General features: G+C 45.1%; 1 protein-coding gene across 2 annotated transcripts in view; it reads right to left on the bottom strand.

Moving 5' to 3' along the window:
* LYST (lysosomal trafficking regulator) overlaps positions 1-26,364 on the bottom strand; it is a 736,927-nt gene that overhangs the window by 405,743 nt on the left and 304,820 nt on the right. For both annotated transcript variants that reach the window (XM_040429442.1, XM_040429443.1), the window contains one exon: positions 22,855-23,422. In XM_040429442.1, the coding sequence (XP_040285376.1) occupies positions 22,855-23,422 (568 nt within the window). The remainder of the gene's footprint in view (positions 1-22,854; positions 23,423-26,364) is intronic.

The raw sequence follows: 26,364 nt of genomic DNA, 5'->3' as shown, positions 1-26,364 counted from the left end.
AAAGAGCAGGTCTGCTTTGTGCACTGAGCATCACTGTAGGCTGTGCTGGTTGGAGCAACACGACATGCCCCTTGCAATGTCTGATCTGCTGACTTAGCCGTCTGCCCTGTATGTCCTGTCCTACTGGATTCTACCACAAACAGAACAAAGTCAGGGTTGGAGGCTCTGTACTCAGCAGCTGCAAGGCTTCCTCTTCTCCCTACAAAAGAAGGGTGACAGAAGATTTAACCAGGCACTGGTTCCTACAATGCGGTGCACAGGATCCTACCTCCTCAAACCTGAAACACAAAGTTGACAAGGACCAAAGGAGTTAGCTCCTCTGTGCTCTTATGAAGGCCGTAAATAAGCGTCTGCAGAGCATTGCACAAGAACATGTAAGGAGTAAGAGGTAGATTCTGTGTTTATCAGCAATTTCATTGTAATGTAAAGCTGGGACTTGTAGTCCCACACATACAACATGCTGCTGAGTATCCCAGCAGTCACAGAATGCTGGCATGGCTGCAATTTTATTCACTCCCTTTGCAGAGCGGGGAGAGGAGAAAGGCAGTATTTGTTTATACCCACTAATATTCATGAGGAAAATCTCAGAGATTGTTGGTATATGCCACACAGTTTTGCAACTGCAGGTCAACAAAGAAACAACAGAACTAGGGAAATGAGTAAACATTTTTTCCCTAAAACTGGCATATATATGTGAGTATTACACTCACCGGTAATCCGGTTTCCTGGAAGTCTCCATGACAGCACAAACTGAGATTGCCTTCCTCTGATAGGACAGGAAAGGAGGTTAAAAACCCCACCCCCACCCCTCATCGCCAGTGTATTATAACAGGACTAGGACAAGGGGTAGAACATAAAACTAGCCAAATAGTCTAGGGGGGGGGGGGGGGGGGGGAGGTCTACAGCACCTAGGACTTTACGTCCAAAGGCCAAGTCCTCGTCAGCAAACACATCCACCCTATAATGCTTGGTGAAGGTGTGGGCCCTCTTCCAGGTAGCTGCCCTGCAGATCTGTTCTAACAAAGCAGAGGCTCTTTCAGCCCAAGAAGTGGAGACCGATCTAACCGAGTGGGCTCTAAGGGATGTAGGAGCCTCCTTGCCAGAGGCTTTATAGGCCTCGGAGATGGTGCATCTAATCCAGCAGGATATAGAGCTCTTAGCTGCCTCCTTACCCCTATTTGGACCTGCAAATTGGATAAAATTTTTTTTATCGATACGCCACTCCTCTGTGGCGTGTAAATAATGAAGAACTGAACGCCTAACGTCTAAATTGTGGAATCTAGATTCCTGCTCGTCTTTAGGGTTAGGAAAGAAAGACGGGATAACTATATCTTGCGACCTATGAAAGGAGGAGACCACTTTGGGGAGAAAACAGGGGTCTAATTTGAAAACGATCTGGTCATCTAGCACCTTGAGGAAGGGTTCCTGTATAGACAGAGCCTGGAGCTCGCAAACCCTCCTTGCGGAAGATATGGCCACTAGGAAGATGGTTTTCAGAGTGAGCCACTTAATAGATAGGGAGAGAAGAGGCTCAAACGGAACATCAGACAGCCCCAAAAGGACTGTGTTGAGGTTCCATGGTGCGACCATATTCCTGACTCGGGGATTTAGTCGATCTGCCGCTTTCAGGAATCTTGCTACCCAGGGGACCTCAAAGGCTGGTATTATAGAGGGCCCCCAAGGCCGACACCTGACACTCGCAATGTGTTAGGAGCAAGACCCAAATCCAGCCCATCCTGGAGGAATTCCAGGATAAGAGGGATATTAGGGGTGGACTGGATGAACCTGACTTTCTCCAAACCTTGAGGTACGCTTTGGAGGTGTTGGACTTCCTACTGAGTAAGAGGGTCTTAACTACTCTTTCAGAGAGCCCTAGACCTAGCAAGAGGGATTTTCAGAATCCAGGCGGACAGCTTGAGGAGGTTGGTATTGGGGTGCGGTATGGGACCCTGGGTTAGAAGACCCTCCTCCGGCAGGAAACGGATGGGATCTTCCGGGCTGAGGAGCCCGAACCAGCTTCTCCTGGGCCAGAATGGGACCACCAGAATCAGTCTGCACCTTTCGGACTGAAACTTTTGGAGCACTCTTGGGATTACTGGTATCGAGGGAAAGGCGTAGACTAGGCCCGTCGTCCAGCTCTGGGTAAAAGCGTCTATTGCCACACATGGGTCTCTTCGATTAAGGGAGAAGAAATTCTGAACCTTGCGATTCTTTGCTGATGCGAACAGGTCTAGGGTAAGATTCCCCAAACGATCCTGAATCTGTTGGAAGGTGGTCTGGGACAAAGACCATTCGCCTGGATTCAGACTTTGCCGACTGAGGTAATCCGCCTGGAGATTCAGGGATCCCTTCAGATGTACTGCCGCAAGGGATTGTAGATTCTTTTCTGCCCAAAAGAAGATTCGGTCTGAGAGCCTCTGGAGGTGACCGTGTCTTGTTCCTCCCTGGTGCTGGATAAATGCCACCACTGTGGAATTGTCCGAATGACCAGTACGTGGCGATTTTTGGCCTGTATTTGGATGGGCCTGAGGCCTTAACAAACCGCACGGAGTTCTCTGTAGTTGGAGGACATCCTTCTCTGATCCTCAGACCAAAACCCTTGAAAAGTCTCTGAAGCCGTGAGGGCCCCCCAGCCCCAAGAGCTGGCGTCCGTTGTGAGGGAAAGCACACCCTCCTGCCTCCATGGAACTCCCGTTTCCAGGTTCTTGGTCTTGAGCCACCAGCCCAGTGAAGCCTTTACCTCCCGGGACACTGACAACTCTTGGTCCAGGGATGATCGATACCTGTTCCATTGTTTTAGAACCAGCTTCTGTAAGGGTCTCATATGGAATTGGGCCCAGGCTACCGCAGGGATGCAGGAGGTGAGATGGCCCAGCATTTCCATGCCCTGCCTTATTGAGCAACGGGACTGCTTGGTGAAGTGGAGGACCCTTGACTTCGGCTTCTGTACCTTTAGCGGAGGGAGAAAGGATTTTTCAAGAGCTGAATCCAAGAGAATACCCAGGAATACCTTCCGATGGTCTGGGAACATGTCGGATTTCTCCCGGTTGCAAACCAGCCCAAGCTCTGGAGGCGCAAGAGAACCCCTTGGATGTGTCTGTGAAGTAGATCTGAGGTTTCCGCTACTATTAGCAGGTCGTCTAGGTAAGGGACGATTATTATCCCCTCCTTGCTTAGGGAGGCTACGACCTCCGCCATAACCTTGGTGAATATGCGGGGTGCCGATGATATGCCGAACGGGAGGCACTTGAACTGATAGTGGCAAACTGTCCCGCCTTGCTCCACCGCGAACCTCAGATATCTTCAGGAACGGACCTGTATTGGGATATGGAAGTATGCGTCGGAGAGGTCTATTGTAGCCATCATAGACCGTCTTTTGATAAGCTTCACCGCTGACTTGACGGTCTCTATCCTGAACTTGTGGTAGGTGATGTGTTTGTTCAGGGGTTTTAAATTTATGATGGTCCGAAAATTGCCATTCGATTTCCGGACCAGGAATAAGGGGGAATAGTGACCCATCCCCAATTCTCCGGCAGGGACCCTTTCTACTGCCCCCAGGCGTAATAAGTTTCTTACGCCCTCGGATAAGGGAGACTCAAGGCCCCTGGTGAGCTTGGTCAGGACGAACCTCTGCGGAGGAAGGGAATCCAGTTCTATAGTGTAGCCATGTTCTACGATGCCTAATATATACGGATCCGTGATGGTTTGTTCCCAAACCCCTAGAAAGGAGCTGAGCCTCCCTCCGACCGGAATGATGTCATTGTTTTGATGAAGAGGAATCTCCCCTGTTGGGATTAAGGAAAAAACTTTCCTCTCCCGCCTCTTGTAAATCCGCGACCCTCGCGACTCCTCCTATAGGCCCCGGGTTCCTGCTGGGGCCTCCGAAAAAACTGTCTCCTTGACTTGGATTTGTCCTCTGGAAAGCTCATCTTACGGTCCGTGGCGTTCTCAAGGATCTTGTCCAGGTCAAACCCGAACACGTATTGACAGTGTAAGGGTAGAGATATCAGCCTGTTTTTTGATACGGTGTCGCCCGACCAGGCCTTAAGCCACAGTACCCGTCTGATGGTATTGGACAGGACCGCCGTGTGGGCAGATAGCCTAACCGATTCTGCAGCGGCATCGGCAAGGAAGAAAGTGGCCTTCTTCAGAAGAGGAATACTGTGCAGGATCTCCTTCCGATGGGCCTTATTCGCTATATCAGTGCTCCAGACAAAAAAAAATGACCAGGAGCCATTGGCTCCTAAACAAAAAAATTTAGGAGCCAAATTACATTTTTTTAGTCGCCAAATTTAAAATGCATATATTAAAAAAAAAAAGGACTTTGAAAAGATGAGACACAGGTCACAGTAGTGAGCCAGCTCTACATATAGGAGAAAACAGCACCACATACCTCTCACATCCAGGGACATCTTCTGTGGGACAAGGTGACTAAAAATGTCGAATTGCGTGGTTTAGGCCTCTTTCACACGGGCGTTGCGGGAAAATGTGCGGGTGCGTTGCGGGAACACCCGCGATTTTTCCGCACGAGTGCAAAACATTATAATGCGTTTTGCACTCGCGTGAGAAAAATCGCGCGTGTTTGGTACCCAAACCCGAACTTCTTCACAGAAGTTCGGGCTTGGGATCGGTGTTCTGTAAATAGTATTATTTTCCCTTATAACATGGTTATAAGGGAAAATAATAGCATTCTGAATACAGAATGCATAGTAAAACATCGCTGGAGGAGTTAAAAAAAATTAAAAAAAATTTTTAGCTCACCTTACTCCACTTGTTCGCGGCCCGGCATCTCCTTCTGGCTTCATCTGATCTCTGTGCAGCAACAGGACCTATGGTGACGTCATTCCGGTCATCACATGGTACGTCAAATGATCTTTTACCATGGTGATTCACCATGGTAAAAGATCATGTGACGTACCATGTGATGACCGGAGTGACGTCATCAAAGGTCCTTGACCTATAATTAATGCTCACCACAGGTCCTATTCAGTAAAGGGGACAGAAGTGATACCGGGCTACGCGATCAAGTGGATTAAGGTGAGTTAAATGATTTTAATTTTTTTTTTTACCCCTCCAGCGCTGTTTTACTATGCATTCTGTATTCAGAATGCTATTATTTTCCCTTAAAACCATGTTATAAGGGAAAATAATAATGATCGGGTCTCCATCCGGATCGTCTCCTAGAAACCATGCGTGAAAATCGCACCGCATCCGCACTTGCTTGCGATTTTCACGCAACCCCATTCATTTCTATGGGGCTTGCGTTACGTGAAAAACGCACAAAGAGGAGCATGCTGCGATTTTCACGCAACGCACGAGTGATGCGTGAAAATCACCGCTCATGTGAACAGCCCCATAGAAATTAATGGGTCAGGATTCCGTGCGGATGCAATGCGTTCACCTCCCGCAACGCATCCGCGCGGAAAACTCGCTCGTGTGAAAGGGGCCTTAGAGGTTTTTTTTCTGTTACGGCCTTCACCGAGCGGACATATTTTTAAATATTTTAATAGCTCACACTTTTTGGGACGTGGCGATATGTAATATGTTTATTCTTTATTATTTGTAAATTTTATATGTAAAACTGGGAAGGGGGCCATTTAAACTTTTAGTATTTTGGTGTTTTTTTTGTTTTTTCTTTACTTTTTATTTAATAACCATTTCTTCCCTTAGGGACTAGAACCTGGATCTTTTCATCCCTTGTGCTATTCACCCTGATAGATCTCTATCAGGGTGAATAGGATCTCACACATCTCCCTGCTGCCCTGTGCACACAGCAGCAGGGAGCTGAACATGGCAGCCAGGGCTTCAGTAGCGTCCTGGCTGCCATGGTAATGATGTGAGCCCCAGCAGTGTAATCTGCCACTGCCACCAATGAAGGGGATGGGACCCTGTGGCCACCATATAACAATGGGGGGACGACGACGACTTGTGGCCAGTGATAATGGGGGGGGGGAGGCTTTGGGGGGGCGCACCACCAATGAATGTAAATAAAGAGGACCTTTCGTGGGTCCAATGAATATGAACTTAGTAGCAGGCTGCATAGTGCGGCGCCCAGGGATCTAAGTGCACTTACTATTATTCCTGGGCGCCGCTCCGTTCACCCGCTGTGTCCCCCGGTAATTTCAACATTCAGAGCAAGGAGGAGTAGACTCCAGTGTCTCTCCTTCTCCCCGACAGCAGCGCTGTCCAATCACAGCGCAGAGCTCAGAGCCAGGGAGAAAAAAAACCTCCCTCGCTCTGCGCTCTGATTGGACAGCGCTGCTGTCATGGAGACTGAGAGATACTGGAGTCTACTCCTCCTTGCTCTGAATGTTGAAAATACTGGGGGCCACAGAGGGTGAACGGAGCAGCGCCCAGGAATAATAGTAAGTGCACTTAGATCCCTGGGCGCCGCTCTATGCAGCCTGCTACTAAGTTCATATTCATTGGACCCATGAAAGGTCCTCTTTAACTCCTTTATACAATTGTCTGCAGCGGTATAACAGACCCGGCACCCGGCCTCAATAACAGGGCATGCGATCTGTGGCACCTAAGGGGTTAATTGCCGCGGAACGCATGCCCTGTTATTGAGGCCGGGTGCCGGGTCTGTGATACCGCTGCCGACACTTATGTTTTACATTCAATGGTGGCGCAGTGGCGACAGCTCCTCCCCTCCTATCTCCCCATTGGTGGTAGTGGCAGCCGCGTCACAGTGGAGAGGGAGGGACTCCTTCCTTCTCCACTGTGCTACTGAAGAGAACTTAGGCTGCGCAGGATCGCGGCGGTACAGTCGCAAATGGCGACAAGACTAAAAAGTCTTGTCGCCATCTGCAAATTTTAAGGCGCATTGGCGACCATTTTGGTCGCCATCTGGAGCCCTGTATATGGTGCTCTAGTTGTTCAAGCCACACTGCGAGTGTACGAGCCACACACGTCGCTGCTACCCCCGGTTTTAGGAGAGCTGCTGTAGCTTCCCAGGTTCTCTTGAGCAGACTCTCGGCTTTCCTATCTAGAGGGTCCTTGAGCTGCGATGCGTCCTCAAACGGAAGGATCGTTCGTTTCGCTACCTTAGCAACGGGAGCGTCCACCCTGGGAATGGCCTCCCAGTCGGCAAAGTCCGCTACGTCGAAGGGGTATCTCCTTTTGAGGCCCTGTGGGATAAAGGAACCCTTCTCCGGCTTCTCCCATTCTGCCCGTAACATCTTCTGGACCTTGTCCGGGACCGGGACCACCGATTTGTGCCTCTCCCCTAAACCCCCAAAAATCTCCTCCTGGACTGACTTGGACCTCTTAGGGACCTCCATCTTAATAGTGGCTCTGATGGTTCGGATCAATTCTTCGATATCCTCTGGGTTAAAGAGGCATCTCCTGTACTCACTACTTTCCTCCAATTCCTGAGATCTAGTAGAAGTCCCCACATCTGACAAAACAGAGTCGGCCGAGTCCAGGTCACTCCCAGAGTAGTCAAGGCCTCTGGAGGAGGGTGGTCTGTGGCCCTGACAGGGCTGGGGTATAGGGGAGGCAGGGGGTCCCTAGCGGCCAACGCTGATTGGACCTCCGTTCTGACCAGAGTATTGATCTCCTCCATAAAACTAGAGGACTCCGCCTTCACCACGGTAGAGGTGCAGTCCTTACACAGTAACTTGGACCCTGAGGAAGAAAGGTGCTTAGAACAGACGCCGCACTTCCTGGATCTGGATTTAACAGAGGAGGTAGACTCGTTTTCTCCCTGCAACACACAAGGGAGGAAAGGGTCAACCACTGTAGGGAAAATATGCAATATGAAAAGGTGCCAGCAGGCTACTCACACCGCCCAGAGTGGTAGGGGGCTCAGGACCCGAGCCAGTAGTGGTAGGGGCACTCATCTTCTCAGCTCCCGTCCACTTGCGTTGCTGTCAGCAGGTAGGGTGAATCGTGGAGGCCTCAGAGCGGTCCGAATCGGCGTCCCTTTTTGAATTTGGCACCGGCCACGGCCTCCGTGACGTCACGACGCTGGCCACGTCATCACCTGGCGACTGGAGGGAAGCGCGTCATAGCGTCACTCCAGCCGCCCTACCGCACTGCTTCAAGCCCGCCTGCGCCGCCGCAGAGGAAACTTCGCCGGGATCACCATGAATGAGGGGTGACCCGGGCATAGACCGCACCTGGAGGAGGGAAGAGCCGGACCCCGGAATCGACCTCCGGTCTAACAGATGACACCCCGCCGTAGCAGGGTGCGAAGAAAAAAAGGTAAAAAAACGAAAAAAGGACTAGGGAACCCAGAAGAGCTCCCAGCACCTCTCTGGCATTCCTTCCTTGACAGGACAGGAAAAAACACTGGCGATGAGGGGTGGGGGTGGGGTTTTTAACCTCTCGGTGTGCTTTTTCCTGTCCTATCAGAGGAAGGCAATCTCAGTTTGTGCTGTCATGGAGACGTCTGGGGAAATATATATATATACACACATATATACAGTTGCAAAAAAAAGTATGTGAACCCTTTGGAATGATATGGATTTCTGCACAAATCGGTCATAAAATGTGATCTGATCTTAATCTAAGTCACAACAATAGACAATCACAGTCTGCTTAAACTAATAACACACAAAGTATTAAACGTTACCATGTTTTTATTGAACACACCATGGAAAAAGTATGTGAAACCCTAGACTAATAACATCTCCAAGAGCTAATTGGAGTGAGGTGTCAGCCAAATGAGACCAATCAATGAGATTAGATTGAAGGTGTTGGTTACAACTGCCCTGCCCTATAAAAAAAACACGCACCAGTTCTGGGTTTGCTTTTCACAAGAAGCATTGCCTGATGTGAATGATGCCTCACACAAAAGAGCTCTCAGAAGACCTACGATTAAGAATTGTTGACTTGCATAAAGCTGGAAAGGGTTATAAAAGTATCTCCAAAAGCCTTGCTGTTCATCAGTCCACGGTAAGACAAATTGTCTATAAATGGAGAAAGATCAGCACTGCTGCTACTCTCCCTAGAAGTGGCCGTCCTGTAAAGATGACTGCAAGAGCACAGCGCAGATAGCTCAATGAGGTGAAGGAGAATCCTAGAGTCAGCTAAAGACTTACAAAAGTCTCTGGCATATGCTAACATCCCTGTTAGCGAATCTATGATACGTAAAACACTAAACAAGAATGGATTTCATGGGAGGATACCACAGAGGAAGCCACTGCTGTCCAAAAAAAACATTGCTGCATGTTTACAGTTTGCACAAGAGCACCTGGATGTTCCACAGCAGTACTGGCAAAATATTCTGGGGACAGGTGAAACCAAAGTTGAGTTGTTTGGAAGAAACACACAACACTATGTGTGGAGAAAAAGAGGCACAGCACACCAACATCAAAGCCTCATCCCAACTGTGAAGTATAGTGGTGGGGGAATCATGGTTTGGGGCTGCTTTGTTGTGTCAGGGCCTTGACGGATTGCCATCATCGAAGGAAAAATGAATTAGCAAGTTTATCAAGACATTTTACAGGAGAATTTAAGGCCATCTGTCCACCAGCTGAAACGCAACAGATGTTGCAACAGGACAACAACCCAAAGCATAGAAGTAAATCAACAACAGAATGGCTTAAAGGGAACCTGTCACCAGGATTTTGTGTATAGAGCTGAGGACGTGGGCTGCTAGATGGCCGCTAGCACATCTGCAATATCCAGTCCCCATAGCTCTGTGTGCTTTAATTGTATAAAAAAAACGATTTGATACATATGCAAATTAACCTGAGATGAGTCCTGTCCCTGACTCATCTCACATACAGGACTCCTCTCAGGTTAATTTGCATATGTATCAAATCGTTTTTTTTACACAATAAAAGCACACAGAGCTATGGGGACTGGATTGTAGATGTGCTAGCGGCTATCTAGCAACCCATGTCCTCAGATCTATACACAAAATCCCGGTGAAAGGTTCGCTTTAAACAGAAGAAAATACACCTTCTGGAGTGGCCCAGTCCTGACCTTAACCCGATTGAGATGCTGTGGCATGACCTCAAGAAAGCGATTCACACCAGACATCCCAAGAATATTGCTGAACCTAATCATTTCTGTAAAGAGGAATGGTCAAGAAATATTCCTGACCGTTGTGCACATCTGATCTGCAACTACAGGAAACGATTGGTTGAAGTTATTGCTGCCAAAGGAGGTTCAACCAGTTATTAAATCCAAGGGTTCACATACTTTCATACGTTCAATAAAAACATGGCAACGTTTAATTCTTTGTGTGTTATTAGTTTAAGCAAACTGTGATTGTCTATTGTTGTGACTTAGATGAAGATCAGATGACATTTTATGAACAATTTGTGCAGAAATCCATATTATTTTAAAGGGTTCACATACTTTTTCTTGCAACTGTATATATGTATATAAATAGTGAGGCAGTTACAGGTCTCATATATGAAGGAAGGTACTCGGCCTTGGTGGAGTGGAAGCCACTAGCTAGAGTGTCCACTAAGATAAATATCGGCCACTGTTGCTATCTAGTATAGCTGGTATAAGCTAATCCGGGCCTGGCTTTTACTGGGAGTAAGCAAAGAGCTGGGTGGGTGTTTACTCCCCACGATGCACTCCGGGGATTATATGTGGCACATGTCCACGATTGTGTTTTAAAAGTGAGCAGCAGGAAGCAGGGTGTGTCTGTTGAGTGAGAAGCTGTAGATCACACACTGCAAGGCACGTGTGAAGCAAACACTGGTCTATGGACTGATTACCTGACCTGGCTAGGATCCGGCTGTACTGAACTGTAAGTTAGCTGAAACAAGCAATAAACCGTCTTTAGAGATTAGCGAATTTCATATTTCGAAATTCATTCACACTTCGTTTGTTGGTAAAAGGTGAATTGCGTTATGGATTCGGTTATTACGGACCATAACACAATTCTAAAGGCATTCCTTTATGCATTCCGTCATAATAGAAGTCTATGGGATGCAAAACGGATTCGTACTGTTTCCGTTATGCAGGTCGCTCATCTCTAACCGTGATGGAGACTTTGCTGTGTCCCTGCAGTTCTTTAAAACTGGTCATAGGAGCCCAAGGCATATACATATATATATGTACAGTACAGACCAAAAGTTTGGACACACCTTCTCATTCAAAGAGTTTTCTTTATTTTCATGACTAGGAAGGCATCAAAACTTTGAATTAACACATGTGGAATTATATACATAACAAACAAGTGTGAAACAACTGAAAATATGTCATATTCTAGGTTCTTCAAAGTAGCCACCTTTTGCTTTGATTACTGCTTTGCACACTCTTGGCATTCTCTTGATGAGCTTCAAGAGGTAGTCCCCTGAAATGGTCTTCCAACAGTCTTGAAGGAGTTCCCAGAGATGCTTAGCACTTGTTGGCCCTTTTGTCTTCACTCTGCGGTCCAGTTCACCCCAAACCATCTCGATTGGGTTCAGGTCCGGTGACTGTGGAGGCCAGGTCATCTGGCGCAGCACCCCATCACTCTCCTTCATGGTCAAATAGCCCTTACTTTCAAATTTTTCCCAATTTTTCAGCTGACTGACTGACCTTCATTTCTTAAAGTAATGATGGCCACTCGTTTTTCTTTACTTAGCTGCTTTTTTCTTGCCATAATACAAATTCTAACAGTCTATTCAGTAGGACTATCAGCTGTGTATCCACCTGACTTCTCCTCAACGCAACTGATGGTCCCAACCCCATTTATAAGGCAAGAAATCCCACTTATTAAACCTGACAGGGCACACCTGTGAAGTGAAAACCATTTCAAGGGACTACCTCTTGAAGCTCATCAAGAGAATGCCAAGAGTGTGCAAAGCAGTAATCAAAGCAAAAGGTGGCTACTTTGAAGAACCTAGAATATGACATATTTTCAGTTGTTTCACACTTGTTTGTTATGTATATAATTCCACATGTGTTAATTCATAGTTTTGATGCCTTCAGTGTGAATCTACAATTTTCATAGTAATGAAAATAAAGAAAACTCTTTGAATGAGAAGGGGTGTCCAAACTTTTGGTCTGTACTGTATATGATATAAAAAGTCTACACACCCCTAATAAAATGTCAGGTTTCTGTGATGTAAAAAAATTAGACAAAGATAAATCAATTTAGAACTTTTTTCACCTTTTAATGTGACCTATAAACTGTACCACTCAATTGAAAAACAAACTGAAATCTTTTAGGTGGAGGAAAGAAAAAAAAAAGAAAAAAAAACTAAAATAATGTGGTTGCACAGCTACATCCCCTCTTATAACTGGGGATGTAGCTGTGTTCAGAATTAAGCAATCACATTCAAAATCATGTTAGATAGGAGTCAGCATACACCTGCCCTTATTTAAAGTGCCTCTGATTAACCCCAAATAAAGTTCAGCTGCTCTAGTTGGTCTTTACTGAAATTTTCTTAGTCGAATCCCACAGCAAAAGCCATGGTCCACAGAGAACTTCCAAAGCATCAGACGGATCTCATTGTTAAAAGTTATCAGTCAGGAGAAGGGTACACAATAATTTCCAAGGCATTAGATATACCATGGAACACAGTGAAGACAGTCATCATCAAGTGGAGAAAATATGGCACAACAGTGACATTACCTAGAACTGGACATCCCTCCAAAATTGATGAAAAGACGAGAAGAAAACTGGTCTGGGAGGCTACCAAGAGGCCTACAGCAACATTAAAGGAGCTGCAGGAATATCTGGCAAGTATTGGCTGTGTGGTACATGTGATAACAATCTCCCGTATTCTTCATATGTCTGGGCTTACCATACCCACAGTGAAGCATGGTGGTGGCAGAATCATGCTTTGGGGCTGTTTTTCTTCAGCTAGAACTGGGGCCTTAGTTAAGTTAGAGGGAAATATGAACAGTTGAAAATACAAGTCAATATTGGCACAAAACCTTCAGGCCTCTGCTAGAAAGCTGAACATGAAGAGGAACTTCATCTTTCAGCATGACAACAACCCAAATCATACATCCAAATCAACAAAGGAATGGCTTCACCAGAAGAAGATTAAAGTTTTGGAATGGCTCAGCCAGAGCCCAGACCTGAATCTGATTGAAAATCTGTGGGGTGATCTGAAGAGGGCTGTGCACAGGAGATGCCCTCGCAATCTGACAGATTTGGGGTGTTTTTGCAAAGAGTGGGCAAATCTTGCCAAGTCAAAATGTGCCATGCTGATAGACTTATACCCAAAAAGACTGAGTGCTGTAATAAAATCAAAAGGTGCCTCAACAAAGTATTAGTTTAAGGGTGTGCACACTTATGCAACCATATTATTTTATTTTTATATTTTTTCTTCCCTCTACCTAAAAGATTTTAGTTTGTTTTTTAATTAAGTTGTACAATTTATAGGTCACATTAAAGGTGGAAAAAGTTCTGAATTGATTTATCTTTGTCTCATTTTTTTACATCACAGAAACCTGACATTTTAAAGAGGACCTTTCATCGGTACAAACATTGCAAGATAATTATCAGGCTACATAGAGCGGCGCCCAGGGATCTCACTGCACTTACTATTATCCTTGAGTGCCGCTCCGTTCGCCCGCTGTGTCCTCCGGTATCTTCACTGAATTGGTTAGACTAGGCGGAGTCTGCCCTGTTTTACCCTGGGCATTCCTTTTCCCAGAAAAAAACCTCCTTTGGAGTTCCGGTGGAGGCATGGCAAGAGACTGCCGGAATAAAACGACGACATGTCTGACATTTATTCCGGCAGCCTCTCGCCGTGCGCTGCAGTGCCTCCGCCAGAACTCCGCACCACACCCATTATAGTGAATGGGGACAGAGCGGCAGTCCAGGGGCACGCGGTCACTAGCAGCAGGACGGATCCGACAGACTGTTCACCAGACGGAACAGCCTGCCGGAGGTGTGTGCCGCTAGTGTGAAAGTAGCCTTCTCTTCAGACACAATATTAAATACAACATTCTGCTAGATTCCCATATACATTGTAAAATAGTAGTAACATAGTTTATAAGGCTGAAAAAAGACATCTGTCCATCCACTTCAGCCTGTACAGAGAGAACTTCAACTTTAAAGGGATTTTGTCACTTCGTTTTCGGTTATAGAGCTGCGGACATGCACGGCTAGATTGCCGCATGCATGTCCACAATATACTGGTCCTATAGGGCTGTGTGCTTTTGTTTTGTTTAAAGTTGAAGTTCTCTCTGTACAGGCTGAAGTGGATGGACAGTTAGATGTAATCTTGCGATGTGCGAGCTTGTGCATGCGCAGTTCCTTCCCTGAGGCTGATGCCAGCACAGGGAAGGAACACTATACCGGCACTGTGCATGCACGAGCTCGCGCATCACAAGATTACGGCAATCTAACTGTGACGAAAGGAGGAGATTCGGAGGACATAGGCAGTGCTGGGCTCCTTCACAGGGGGGAGTGGCTGAGCACCAGGGAGGTTCGTACAGCCCCTTGGGCACCTTACAAGGCTCATTTACATGTCTCAAAAATCATTTTTTAAACAAAATAAAAGCACACAGCCCTATAGGACCGGTATATCGCGGACATGCTAACGGCGATCTAGCCGTGCATGTCCACAGCTCTATAACCGAAAACGAGGTGACAGAATCCCTTTAACCTCCCTGGCGGTATGATATCTTCATTAATTTTGAACCCGGAGCGGTACAAACTTCCGGAGCTGCGGCCGGTAGCTCGAGCCACGCTCCGGAAGAGCGGATGCGGACAGCACACTGTGTGCTGTTTGCATCCATCCCTGTGCCGTTCAAATCAACTCATGGCGGTCCACAGTGTGGCGCGGGGTTACCGCTGCTTGCAGTGTAATGTGACCCCGAGCCACACTCGGGATTACTGCTAAGGAGGTTAAAAGATAAGAACACATTTAGAGGAATATTTTTAGTATTGCATTCTATTTAGGCCTCATGCACACAACCGTTGTTTGGGTCCGCATCAGTGGCTCCGTTCCGCAGCCCCGCTAAAAAAATATAACATGTCCTATACTTGTCCGCGCTTTGCGGACAAGAATAGGCATTTATATTGCCGGCGCACGTTTCGCAAATTGAGGAAGGCAACACGGGCGGCTTCAGTTTTTTGCGGATCTGCGGACCGCAAAAAACTGAATGGTCGTGTGCATGAGGCCATATTTAGTGATACAAAATTTTTTTCAATTGGTCTTAACTTAACATTTTCAGCCCCTTTCTCTGTTCAGATGTTAATTTTTGTGTATTTACAGAGTAGCAGGCTTTCAGATAGAAGCCCTGATGGCTCATGTGTAGCCCTTATGTTTAAATTCTTGACAGCTCATGAAAACTTACCAATTTTGTAAAAATTTAACTATGAGAAGTGCTGCAGTAAAATACACTATAGACACTTGTAGAGGCAGTGGACAGGGCAAAGAGAGCAGAGGCTCCCTTTCAAATTTCCATAATTCTCTAAAAAAAAACTATTACAAAAATACAATAAAACCAGATAGTAAAATACATCTTCTAGGGTAAACCAGCTCACCTGCCACATGTATCGCAGTCCTTGGGTGCACAGGAAACCATGGTGAGACCTCTTGAGACAAGGATAAAAGAGAAAAGCAACCCGGCATGCCAGTCATTTTTGAGCCGTCGGTTTCTTTATTGCGGTGATAAATTTTTTTACAGTGGTACAACCTCCATTAGTGTCATTTGCAGTCTACGTGTTTCAAACTAAACAGTTCTTATTCAAAACTCCATGTGGAACTTAGATCCATGTAAAATATATATAGACTCCTAAGGAAAAAGGGTTCCTCCACTGTAGGGGAGGAGGCCACTCAGGTGTCTTAATTATCAAGCTGGATCTGTGGTCCACATGGTGACTGAAAACCTTTTCACATGTGATCAATCAAAACTGTGCTTCCCAACAGTGAGACCACAAAACACAAAAAAAAAAAAAGTGAAAGATATTTAAATATATATATATATATATATATAGTTTTTTTTCACAAGTATAATAGCTGAATCCAAGCCATATGCTTGTCCAGTGGTCTGAAAATCTGTGTCATGTACACTAAATTTGATGTAAGGCAATCGAAATTGCATGACAAAGCAGGAAACAGGGAAAAAAACAACTGAAGATAATGACCGATTTAATCCTGTAGTATCGGAGGAGGAGGAGGAGGAGAACAAGAAGAAGGAAAAAAATAAAAAATAAATCTTTATTTATAAAAAATAAATTGCCAAAAATTTGGAAAAATTTGCAAGATTTCCAAGTTTCAATTTCTCTACTTCTAGAATATATAGTAATACCTACAAAAATAGTAATTACTTTACATTCCCCATATGTCTACTTCATGTTAGGATCATTTTGGGAATTAAGATTTTATTTTTGGGGACGTTACAAGGTTTAGAATTTAGAAGTAAATCTTGAAATTTCTCCGAAATTTTTAAAAACCAACTTTTTAAGGACCAGTTCAGGTCTGAAGTCACTTTGTGAGGCTTACATAATAGAAACCACCCAAAAGTGACCCCATCTAAGAAACTACACCCCTCAAGGTATTCAAAACTGATTTTACAAACGTCGTTAACCCTTTAGGTGTTCCACAAGAATTAATGGAAAATAGAGATACAATTTCATAATTTCACTTTTTTGGCAGATTTTCCATTTTAATATATATTTTTTCTGTTACAAAGCAAGGGTTAACAGCCAAACAAAACTCAATATTTATGGCCCTTATTCTGTATTTACAGAAAAACCCCATATGTGGTAGTAAACTGCTGTACGGGCACACGACAGGGCACAGAAGGAAAGGAATGCCATACGGTTTTTGGAATGCAGATTTTGCTGGTCTGGTTTTTCGACACCATGTCCCTGATGCACCCCTAGAATACAAACTCCAAAAAAGTGACCCCATTTTAGAAACTACGGGATAGGGTGGAAGTTTTGTTTGTACTAGTTTAGGGTACATATGATTTTTGGTTGCTCTATATTACACTTTTTGTGAGGCAAGGTAACAAGAAATAGCTGTTTTGGCACCGTGTTTTTTTTTTTTTTGTTATTTACAACATTCATCTGACAGGTTAGATCATGTGGTATTTTTATAGACCAGGTTGTCACGGACGTGGCGATACCCAATATGTATACAATTTTTTTTATTTATGTAAGTTTTACACAATGATTTCATTTTTGAAACAAAAAAAAAATGTTTTAGTGTCTCCATAGTCTGAGAGCCATAGTTTTTTCAGGTTTTTGGCGATCATCTAAGGTAGGGTCTCTTTTTAGCGGGATGAGATGATGGTTTGATTGGCACTATTTTGGGGTGCATATGACTTTTTGATCACTTGCTATTACACTTTTTGTAATGTAAGATGACAAAAAATGGCTTTTTTTTTACACAGTTTTTATATGATTTTTTTTTACAGTGTTCACCTGAGGGATTAGGTCATGTGATATTTTTATAGAGCCGGTCGATACGGACGCGGCGATACCTAATAAGTAAATAAAAAAGAGTATACATAAGTTTTACACAATAACAGCTTTTTTAAAACAAAAAAAATTATGTTTTAGTGTTTCCATATTCTGAGCCATAGTTTTTTTTTATTTTTTGGACGATTGTCTTAGATAGGGGCTCATTTTTTGCGGGATGAGGTGACGGTTACATTGGTACTATTTTGGTGGGCATACGCCTTTTTGATCGCTTACTGTTGTACTTTTTGTGATGTAAGGTGACAAAGAAATTGTTCATTTAGCACCGTTTTTATTTTGTATTTTTTATGGTGTTCATCTGAGGGGTTAGGTCATGTGATATGTTAATAGAGCCGTTCGATACGGAGGCGGCGATACCTAAAATGTCGGCGGTGATACCAATTTTATTTTACTTTATTTGGGGAAAATGACGTTTTTGTTTATTTTTTACTTGAAACTGAATTTTTTGGGGGGGAAACTTTATTTTTTCAACTTTTTTGTCCCACTTTGGGACTTCAACTTTTGGGGGTCTAATCCCTTTTACAATGCATTCCAATACTTCTGTATTGGAATGCATTGGCTGTATGAGTAATATTGTGTGTATTACTCATATAGCTTCTGGCCTGTGAGATCCAGGGGGCTGGATCTCACAGGCTCGTCACCAGAAGGCAGCGCAGATGCCTAAGGAAAGCATCGCGCTGCCTTCCATGCCATCGGGTCCCCCCTACAGCCGCATGGGGACTCGATGGCACTGCCGATCGCCGCCGCATAAGGTAAAAGCCGCAAACCGTAGGTCTGAATTGACCTGCGGTTTGCGGAGATTGCAGGACCCCTTTCCCCCCCGCACATTTAGCCAAGGTGCCTGCTCAACGATTTGAGCAGGCACCGGGTTCCGATCACCGCCCGCCGAGCGGCGGCGATCGGAAATACACATGCCGTAACGGTATGTCATGTGTCCGAAAGAGGTTAAAGGAGACGACACTTTTTCTATTCCAAAGGCACTGAAGGTGTGTGCACTTCTATTATGTCTCTCTACAAAATGTTTGGCAGCTCCTGAAATGTTCACATAGGATGCGTTACTTATATAATTAAGATGCTCCAGTATTCTGTTTTTCAATTTGCGGGTGGTGCTTCCCACATATAAAAGATCACACTGGGTACATCTGAAGACATAAATAACATTTGAACTGTTAGAATTAATTTAAGATTTTATCGCGAAATCTGAACGGTGTTCTGAATCACTGAAGGTTTTTGTGGGTGTGGTGTACCTACATGTCTTACATGGATGTCCTCCACAGCGTGCAAAACCCATGCATCTCAACCAAGTGTGAACATTGGCCTTGGAGCTGGAGGAAAAGAAAGAAGGTGACAAAATAGAAGCTACTGTGGAGGAGCGTCTTGGGACTACTCTGCAGCCCCCTACAAGCTACAAGGAGACCGTACAGGGCATCACCCCTATAAAGGATAAAAATATTGCCCTGGACAATCCTATTGATGGCCTCAAATTGACTGCTTATTGTTAGTGTTAGCATAGGCACGACTGTATTGTCTGTAGCTTGTTTTTCTTTCCAAACAATAAATCCTTGCGATCTTTGCAGCAAGCAATATTATTACCTCTAGTAATCATCCATTGAGGATAGCCACGTTCCAAAAGTCGCTTGGTTATTGTTTCACATTCCTGATTATAAGCTACTTCACTGTTACAGTTTCTTCTGGCCCTAAAAATTCTCCCACCGGTACCGATTTAATCATGTGTATTGGATGGTGGCTTTTGGCTCTTAACATGGTATTTCCTGAAACCGGCTTACGATAGGTAGAAGTGATAATTTCCTGATATGGTATACCTAAGAGAGTAGGATCAAGAAAATTCATCAGAATCAGCTTTATTCGCCAAACACGACACAATCGATCGTGCCCGGAATTGGGTTAGGCACAGGTACAGGCATAGTACTAGTGGTTGACAAGAGGGGGGGGGTGTAAGGTTCTGCGATGGGCACAGCAGGGGCGAGGGATTATGAGCGGGTGATGGGGGGTGGTGAGTTCAGCAGTCTGACGGCCGTTGGGAAGAAAGTGTTCAGCCTCCTCAATGTCCTTGCAGGGATGGCCTGATACTTGCGGCCGGACTTTAGACGTCTGAAGAGATGATGGCCCGGATGGGAGTGGCCATTGGATATTTTCAGAGCCCTGGAGCGCAGTCTGTCGGAGAAGATAGAATTAAGGGGTAGTTCTCTCCGCCGAGCTGATGACCCTTTGTAGTTTGCGCTTGTCACTGGCTGATGAGCCGGCATACCAAACCAGGAGAGACGAGCACAGGACCGACTCGATGGTGCAGGAGTAGAAGGACTTCAGTAGGTTCTGTGCCATGCCGAACTTCTTCAGTTGACGAAGGAAGAAGAGCCGCTGGTGAGCCTTCTTTATGATAGACGAGATGTTGGGACGCCAGGATAGGTCCACAGAGAATGTCGTGCCTAGGAGGCGGGCGCTGGGTACCCTTGCGAATTCAGATCCGTCAATGTAGGTCGGGGGCGGATTTGCCCTTCTCTTTCTGAAGTCGATGACCAGCTCGACCGTCTTTGTGGTGTTTAGGACCAGATTGTGCGCGCCGCACCAGTTGCTGACCGTGTCGATTTCCTTACGGTAGGCCTGCTCATCGTTGTCGCTAATCAGGCCCACGAGTGTGGTGTCATCTGCGAACTTGATGACATTAACCGAGGCCTCAGCCGATTTGCACTCGTTCGTGTACAGAGAGAACAGGAACGGCGATAGTACACATCCCTGAGGGGCGCCAGTGTTGGTGACCCTCGGTTTGGATGACAGATTGCCTAATCTGACGACCTGGGAAAGTGGCTATCATCAATGGATGATTACTAGAGGTAATAATATCACCCGCTGCAAAGATCGCAAGTATTTATTGTTTGGTTAGAAATACAAAAAACCTACAGACAATACAGTCGTGCCTACGCCAATACTAACATATAGTAGGCAATTTGAGGCCATCAAGAGGATTGTCCAGGGCAGTATTTCTATCCTTTATGAGGATGATGCCCTGTACGGTGTCCTTGTAGGGGGCTGCAGAGTAGTCCCAAGACGCTCCTCCACGGTAGCTTCTATTTTGTCACCTTCTTTCTTTTCCTCCAGCTCCAAGGCCAATGTTCACACTTGGTTGCGATACATAGGTATTGCACGCTGTGGAGGACATCCATGTAAGACATGTAGGTACACGACACCCACAAAAATCTTCAGTGATTCAGAACACCATTCAGATTTAGCGATAAAATCTTATATTAATTCTAACAGTTCAAATGTTATTTATGTCATCAGATGTACACAGTGTGATCTTTTATATGTGGGAAGCACCACCCGCAAATTGAAAAACAGAATACTGGAGCATCTTAATTATATAAGTAACGCATCCTATGTGAACACTTTTCAGGAGCTGCCAAACATTTTGTAGAGAGACATAATAGAAGTGCACACACCTTCAGTGCCTTTGGAATAGAAAAAGTGTCTCCTTTAAGAGGTGGTAGCATTAAAATAATACTACTACAGAGAGAGGCATATTGGAAATTCGGATTAGAAACCAGATATCCCAAAGGCCTGAATTACAAGAAGGAACTAATGCACTTCTATTGAGTTCTCTCCCATCCCCCCCCCCCTCCCCTTTTTTTCCCCTTCTTTTTCTCTGGTACTACAGGATTAAATTGATGTCATTATCTTCAGTTGTTGTTTTTTTCCCTGTTTCCTGCTTTATGTCATGTAATTTTTGATTGCCTTACATCAAATTCAGTGTACATGACACAGATTTTCGGACCACTGGACAAGCATATGGCTTAGATTCAGCTCTCCGACTATTTTATTTGTGAATATATATATTAAATTTCTTTCACTTTTTTTTGTGTTTTCCTTTATTTTATGTTCTCCCTGTTGGGAATCACAGTTTTGATTGATCACATGTGAAAAGGTTTTCAGTCACCATGTGGACCACAGATCCAGCTTGATAATTAAGACACCTGAGTGGCCTCCTCCCCTACAGAGGAGGAACCCTTTTTCCTCAGGAGTCTATATATATTTTACATGGATCCAAGTTCCACATGGAGTTTTGAATAAGAACTGTTTAGTTTGAAACGCGTAGACTGCGAATGACACTAATGGAGGTTGTACCACTGTACGAATTTTTATCACCGCAATAAAGGAACCGACGGCTCAAAAATGACTGGAGTGCTGGATTGCTTTTCTCTTTTATCCTAGTAACATACATCCTTGTTTTGTAATCTCTCTTTATTTTGCTGAGTTTTTTTATTTTCTTTACTGAACATTATGGAGGCTGCCATCTTGCCTAAACTGTTTTAACAGCATTTATAAAATTGCTTTATGGCAGCCACATGGGCCATAAACACAATGGTCAGGAGGGGACCTCATTGACATCTGAGAGCGTTTTCTAGGTATGCTCTGTGACCTGTGCAGAGGTAATTTGTACAAGTAAGGCCTCATGCACACGGCCGTGAGCGGTTCGTGGTATCCCAGCCTGGCATCATACTGAGAGCAGGAGCGCACGGCGTCATTGGTTGCTATGACGGCATGCGCTTCAAGCCGCCGCGGTACTACAGTAATACACTCAAATAGATCATACGAGTGTATTACTGTAGTACAGCAGAGGCATGAAGCGCACTGCGTCATAGCAACTAGTGATGCCGTGAGCTCCTGCTCTCAGCAGGATGCCATGCCGGGATACCACGGACCGCTCACGGCCGTGTGCATGAGGCCTAAAGAATATATAAGGTTTGACAATCACCTATTGTGAATGGTGGATCCTGTCTTATTTGTACACAGAGGTGACATCTCCTTAGCATTACAAGCAAGTTTAGAATAATATACAACTGCAGTAAAGTGACATGTAGAAACCAAGTGGCACTGATTATAAGGCTTAGTAGCCAGTGTAAAATCTGCAGGATGTTATGTTTGTTTTTTAATAAAGATACAAACATGAAAAATTAAAATAACATCAAAAATTCTTATTATAGGTTAAACATAAAAATGTGATTTAAACAATAGTTAATTTTCTGTGAAACATTTCCATTAACTGGGGAACAAACAGGGCATTACCCGGTGTCCTCTTTTTCATCTTTTCAGCTGAAGGTCTGCCAATTCCCAGACTCTTCTTCTGTCATCCAAGATGCATATTGTGCAGTAGTTAGTCCAAGACACTTGCTGATGCCCTCAGATTCACCAGCATTGCTCACATGTGCAGTGCTGGCCAACCCCAAGGTAGGAACAGACAAGCAGGAAGTGTTTTAGACAAAAAAAAATTAAGTGTGAATCAGGAAGTCTGAGAAGTTGTGTGATCATCTTGAATGACAGAAGAGTTGCCCAGAAAAGCTGAAAAGCAGGTCACGTGTAAGCGTTTTGTTCATTACCCAGTTAATGTGAATATATATCCTTGAATCGGAGGGTTGCTTTAAAGAACTAATCTATGTACATTTTGTATTCTGAAAGTGTGTTAATTTGTCATAAAAAGCATACAGTACCTCTCTTCCATATTGACTGGACCAACTACCGGGGAGAAGGAAAAGTTCCCCCAATCTTCCATTTTTTTCTTCTCAGGATCATCTGCCCAACTTGCACTGGGAAAAGATGCAACTGAAGGAAAATCAAGACTAATGCTTGCAATACTGCCTTGTCCTTTAGGCGAGTAAATTCCTTTAAGTTTATCAGGCCTCCTCAAAACTGTGTCCTCGCAAGTGCTTTCTTGAGATTTAAGTATGCTTGACTCATCGTTTAGAGTGAAATTGTCCGAATCTTCTTTAGGTGGCTCTGTAATTGTGATACAGTCGGGACGATTACCCCATTCACATACTGTCTGGGCTGACTCTTTTATCAAAACGTCTAATTTGTGGTCATATTTACACACAGCATTTTCCTTCGGTTGCTTGTTGTCTGTCAAATCAACGATACTCTTACTAAAGCTTCCTTCTAACCTTTTTGGCTGCACTCTGGGCGAACAAGAAGGGGATACTGGCAAACTCTTGGAACGAGACCTCTCAACCACAGGAAGCTGAACATGCTGCGTTGATGAAAATACAAAACTTTCAGCTCCTACATTAAGGAAAATAAAACACATTTTAAAATCTGCCCTGTTTATTCAGCAAAACCAAATAATTTTGTTGCACTTCAGTAACCACTACTAATAATTTATACTATTTATTGAAAGATAAAACTGCAGCTGAACGAACATCTAATACAGCGAAAGAAAAAAAATATAGTACAGTAATTTTTAATAACAATTTAACTTAAAAAAATTTGTGAGCACTTTTTGCACTTATTCTAGTTTCCACAATTACATCAGCAGTGACCATAAAGCAAGAGAAACACTTGTACAAAGAAAGCCAACTTGAACCCCTTTCAAACATCCACCATATATGTACGGAGGATGTCAGGTCTTTAACGGCTTGCCACACACGTAACGCCGATAGGCGCTGTGGGCGGCAGCGCTCTCAGGGCTCAGCGACACCTATTGGCGTTATCTCGTGAGACCCGAGATTTCCTGTGAACGCGCACTCACAGGATTGCGCAGTTCACAAGTTCAACTACAGCCTGCCAGCAGCGATCATTGGCTGGCAGGCTGTAGATTTTTAAAATAACCAATGAAATGGGTATGTCAGACGCTATTTTGTAAATAGCGTCTGATATACCTGCTCCTCTGGTGGTCCCTTTTGCTTGGATCGACCACCAGAGGACACAGGCAGCTCTGTAAGTAGCACCAATCACCACACACACACATTACACCCCCCCTGTCACTTATTAACCCCTTATTAACCCCTGATCACACCATATTAGACCCCCTGTCACCCCCCTGTCATTGATCACCCCCCTGTAAGGGTCCCTTATCACCGCCAGTTACTTAGCTACTTGTTAGGTAGTTAGCGCCCAGCCCACCGCAGTCACTGATTAGTCGCTGATTAGTGTCCTCGCTGTCGCTAATCAGCACTAGTACTATATAGTATCTGTAAGTGATCAAGACTGATCGCAATCAGATCTATATCAGTACATTAGGGTCACCTTAGGCTCTACAAAAAACGCAGTGTTCGCCCGATCAGGCCTGATCTTGTGCGCACACTTGCGTTCAGTCCACCCCACCGCAGTGACAGAAATTATTTTTTCTGATCACTGCAAAAACACCGTAAAATCGCTGCGGCGCTATAAAGATCACTTTTGAGCTTTCTGGATCTTTATTAGCGATCGCAGCTTTACTTAGCAAGCACTCCTATTTACTAGGCAGGTGTGCTCTTTTTCCTGGGTAGTCTCAGAGGAATGCCCCCTAAATTTAGTTAGCCCAAAATGTCAAAGGGGTATTCCGCTGAAGAGGCCTACAGGATTCTGGCCCTGATGGATGAAAGCGATGGAGACGCCTCACCCGCTGAATCCAGTGGTTCAGAATATGAACCTGTAGACAGCAGTGGCACTCTAACCGCTAGTGAAGATGACGAGGTTGAGGTCCCTGCTATGGTCAGGCGTACCCGATCCCATGTCAGTGTTCTGCTTACCCCGCGTGATGAGCCTCATTTGCAGCAGAGTGGTGCTAGCGCTGATCTTTTTTATGGTGCGGCATACACCAGTAGCGCAGCACATCCTGGACCTTCTACCAGCACTGCCGTATTCCCTGGTGAAGTGGCGAGCACCAGAAGGGCAGTTCAAGCTGGCACGGTGGCACGTGCAGTAACTCCCCCATCGCAGCCACCACGTTCACAGGCCCGTAGAACCCTTAGTCTCCCAGAGGTGCTGGCAAACCCAAATTGGTACTCCCCTGCATCCGCCGCACCCGTATTGCCCCCTTTCACCGCCCAGTCTGGAGTTCGCGTGGAGACAGCTCATTTAGGATCAGCCCTCGAGTTTTTTGAGCTGTTCTTCACCGCGGATCTCTATGACTTAGTTGTGGCAGAAACCAACCACTATGCCACACAGTATATAACCGCCAATCCGGAAAGCTTCTATGCCCAGCCTTTCCGGTGGAAACCAGTCACAGTTTCTGAATTTAAAATATTTTTCGGCCTTCTCCTCAGCATGGGTCTAACTAAAAAAAATGTATTGCGGTCCTATTGGTCTAAAGACCCAATACATTACATGCCGATGTTCTCTGCTGCTATGTCCAGGGCACGTTTTGAGGGCATTATGCGCTTTATGCATTTTACTGACAATAAAACCTGTCATCCAAGAGGCCACCCTGCTTATGACCGGCTCCACAAAATTCGGCCCCTCATAGACCGTTTGTCATCCAGGTTTGCAAATGTGTATACCCCTAATCTGAAAATCTGCATAGACGAGTCCCTTGTACATTTTACCGGGCGACTTGGCATTAAACAGTACATCCCCAGCAAGCGCGCCCGGTATGGGGTCAAACTGTATAAGCTCTGTGAAAGGGCCACAGGCTATACATATCATTTTAGGGTCTATGAGGGAAAAGACTCAAAACTGGAGCCGGTCGGATGTCCTGACTACCTGGGGAACAGTGGCAAGATTGTCTGGGACTTGGTGTCACCCTTACTCCACAAGGAGTACCACTTATACGTGGACAATTTTTACTCAAGCGTGGCCCTCTTTCGGCACTTACATCTAGTCGGAATTCAATGCTGTGGCACCGCGCGACCTAGTCGCTGGGGCTTCCCCCAACGGCTCGTTAATACCCGACTTGCACGGGGGAGAGGGCTGCCTTGTGTGACCAAGAACTGCTCGCGGTGAAGTGGAGGGACAAGAGGGACGTTTACCTTCTGTCCACCATTCACGCAGACACGACAGTACAAATTGAAAGGGCAACTGGAGTCATTGAGAAACCCCTCTCTGTCCACGACTATAACCTTCACATGGAAGGGGTGGACTTCAATGACCAGATGTTGGCTCCCTATTTAGTGTCCCCCCGCACCAGACGCTGGTATAAGAAGGTGTCGTTTATTTAATTAAATTGGCTGTATATAATAGTTTTGTTCTCTACAGTAAGGCTGGGAGAACGGGATCCTTCCTAAAATTCCAGGAAGAGATCATTT

The sequence above is a fragment of the Bufo bufo genome, chromosome 4 (genome assembly GCF_905171765.1).
Source record: "Bufo bufo chromosome 4, aBufBuf1.1, whole genome shotgun sequence".
Taxonomy (NCBI): domain Eukaryota; kingdom Metazoa; phylum Chordata; class Amphibia; order Anura; family Bufonidae; genus Bufo; species Bufo bufo.
The sequence above is the reverse complement of the archived record's forward strand: the minus strand, read 5'-3'. Positions and strand labels throughout refer to the sequence as shown.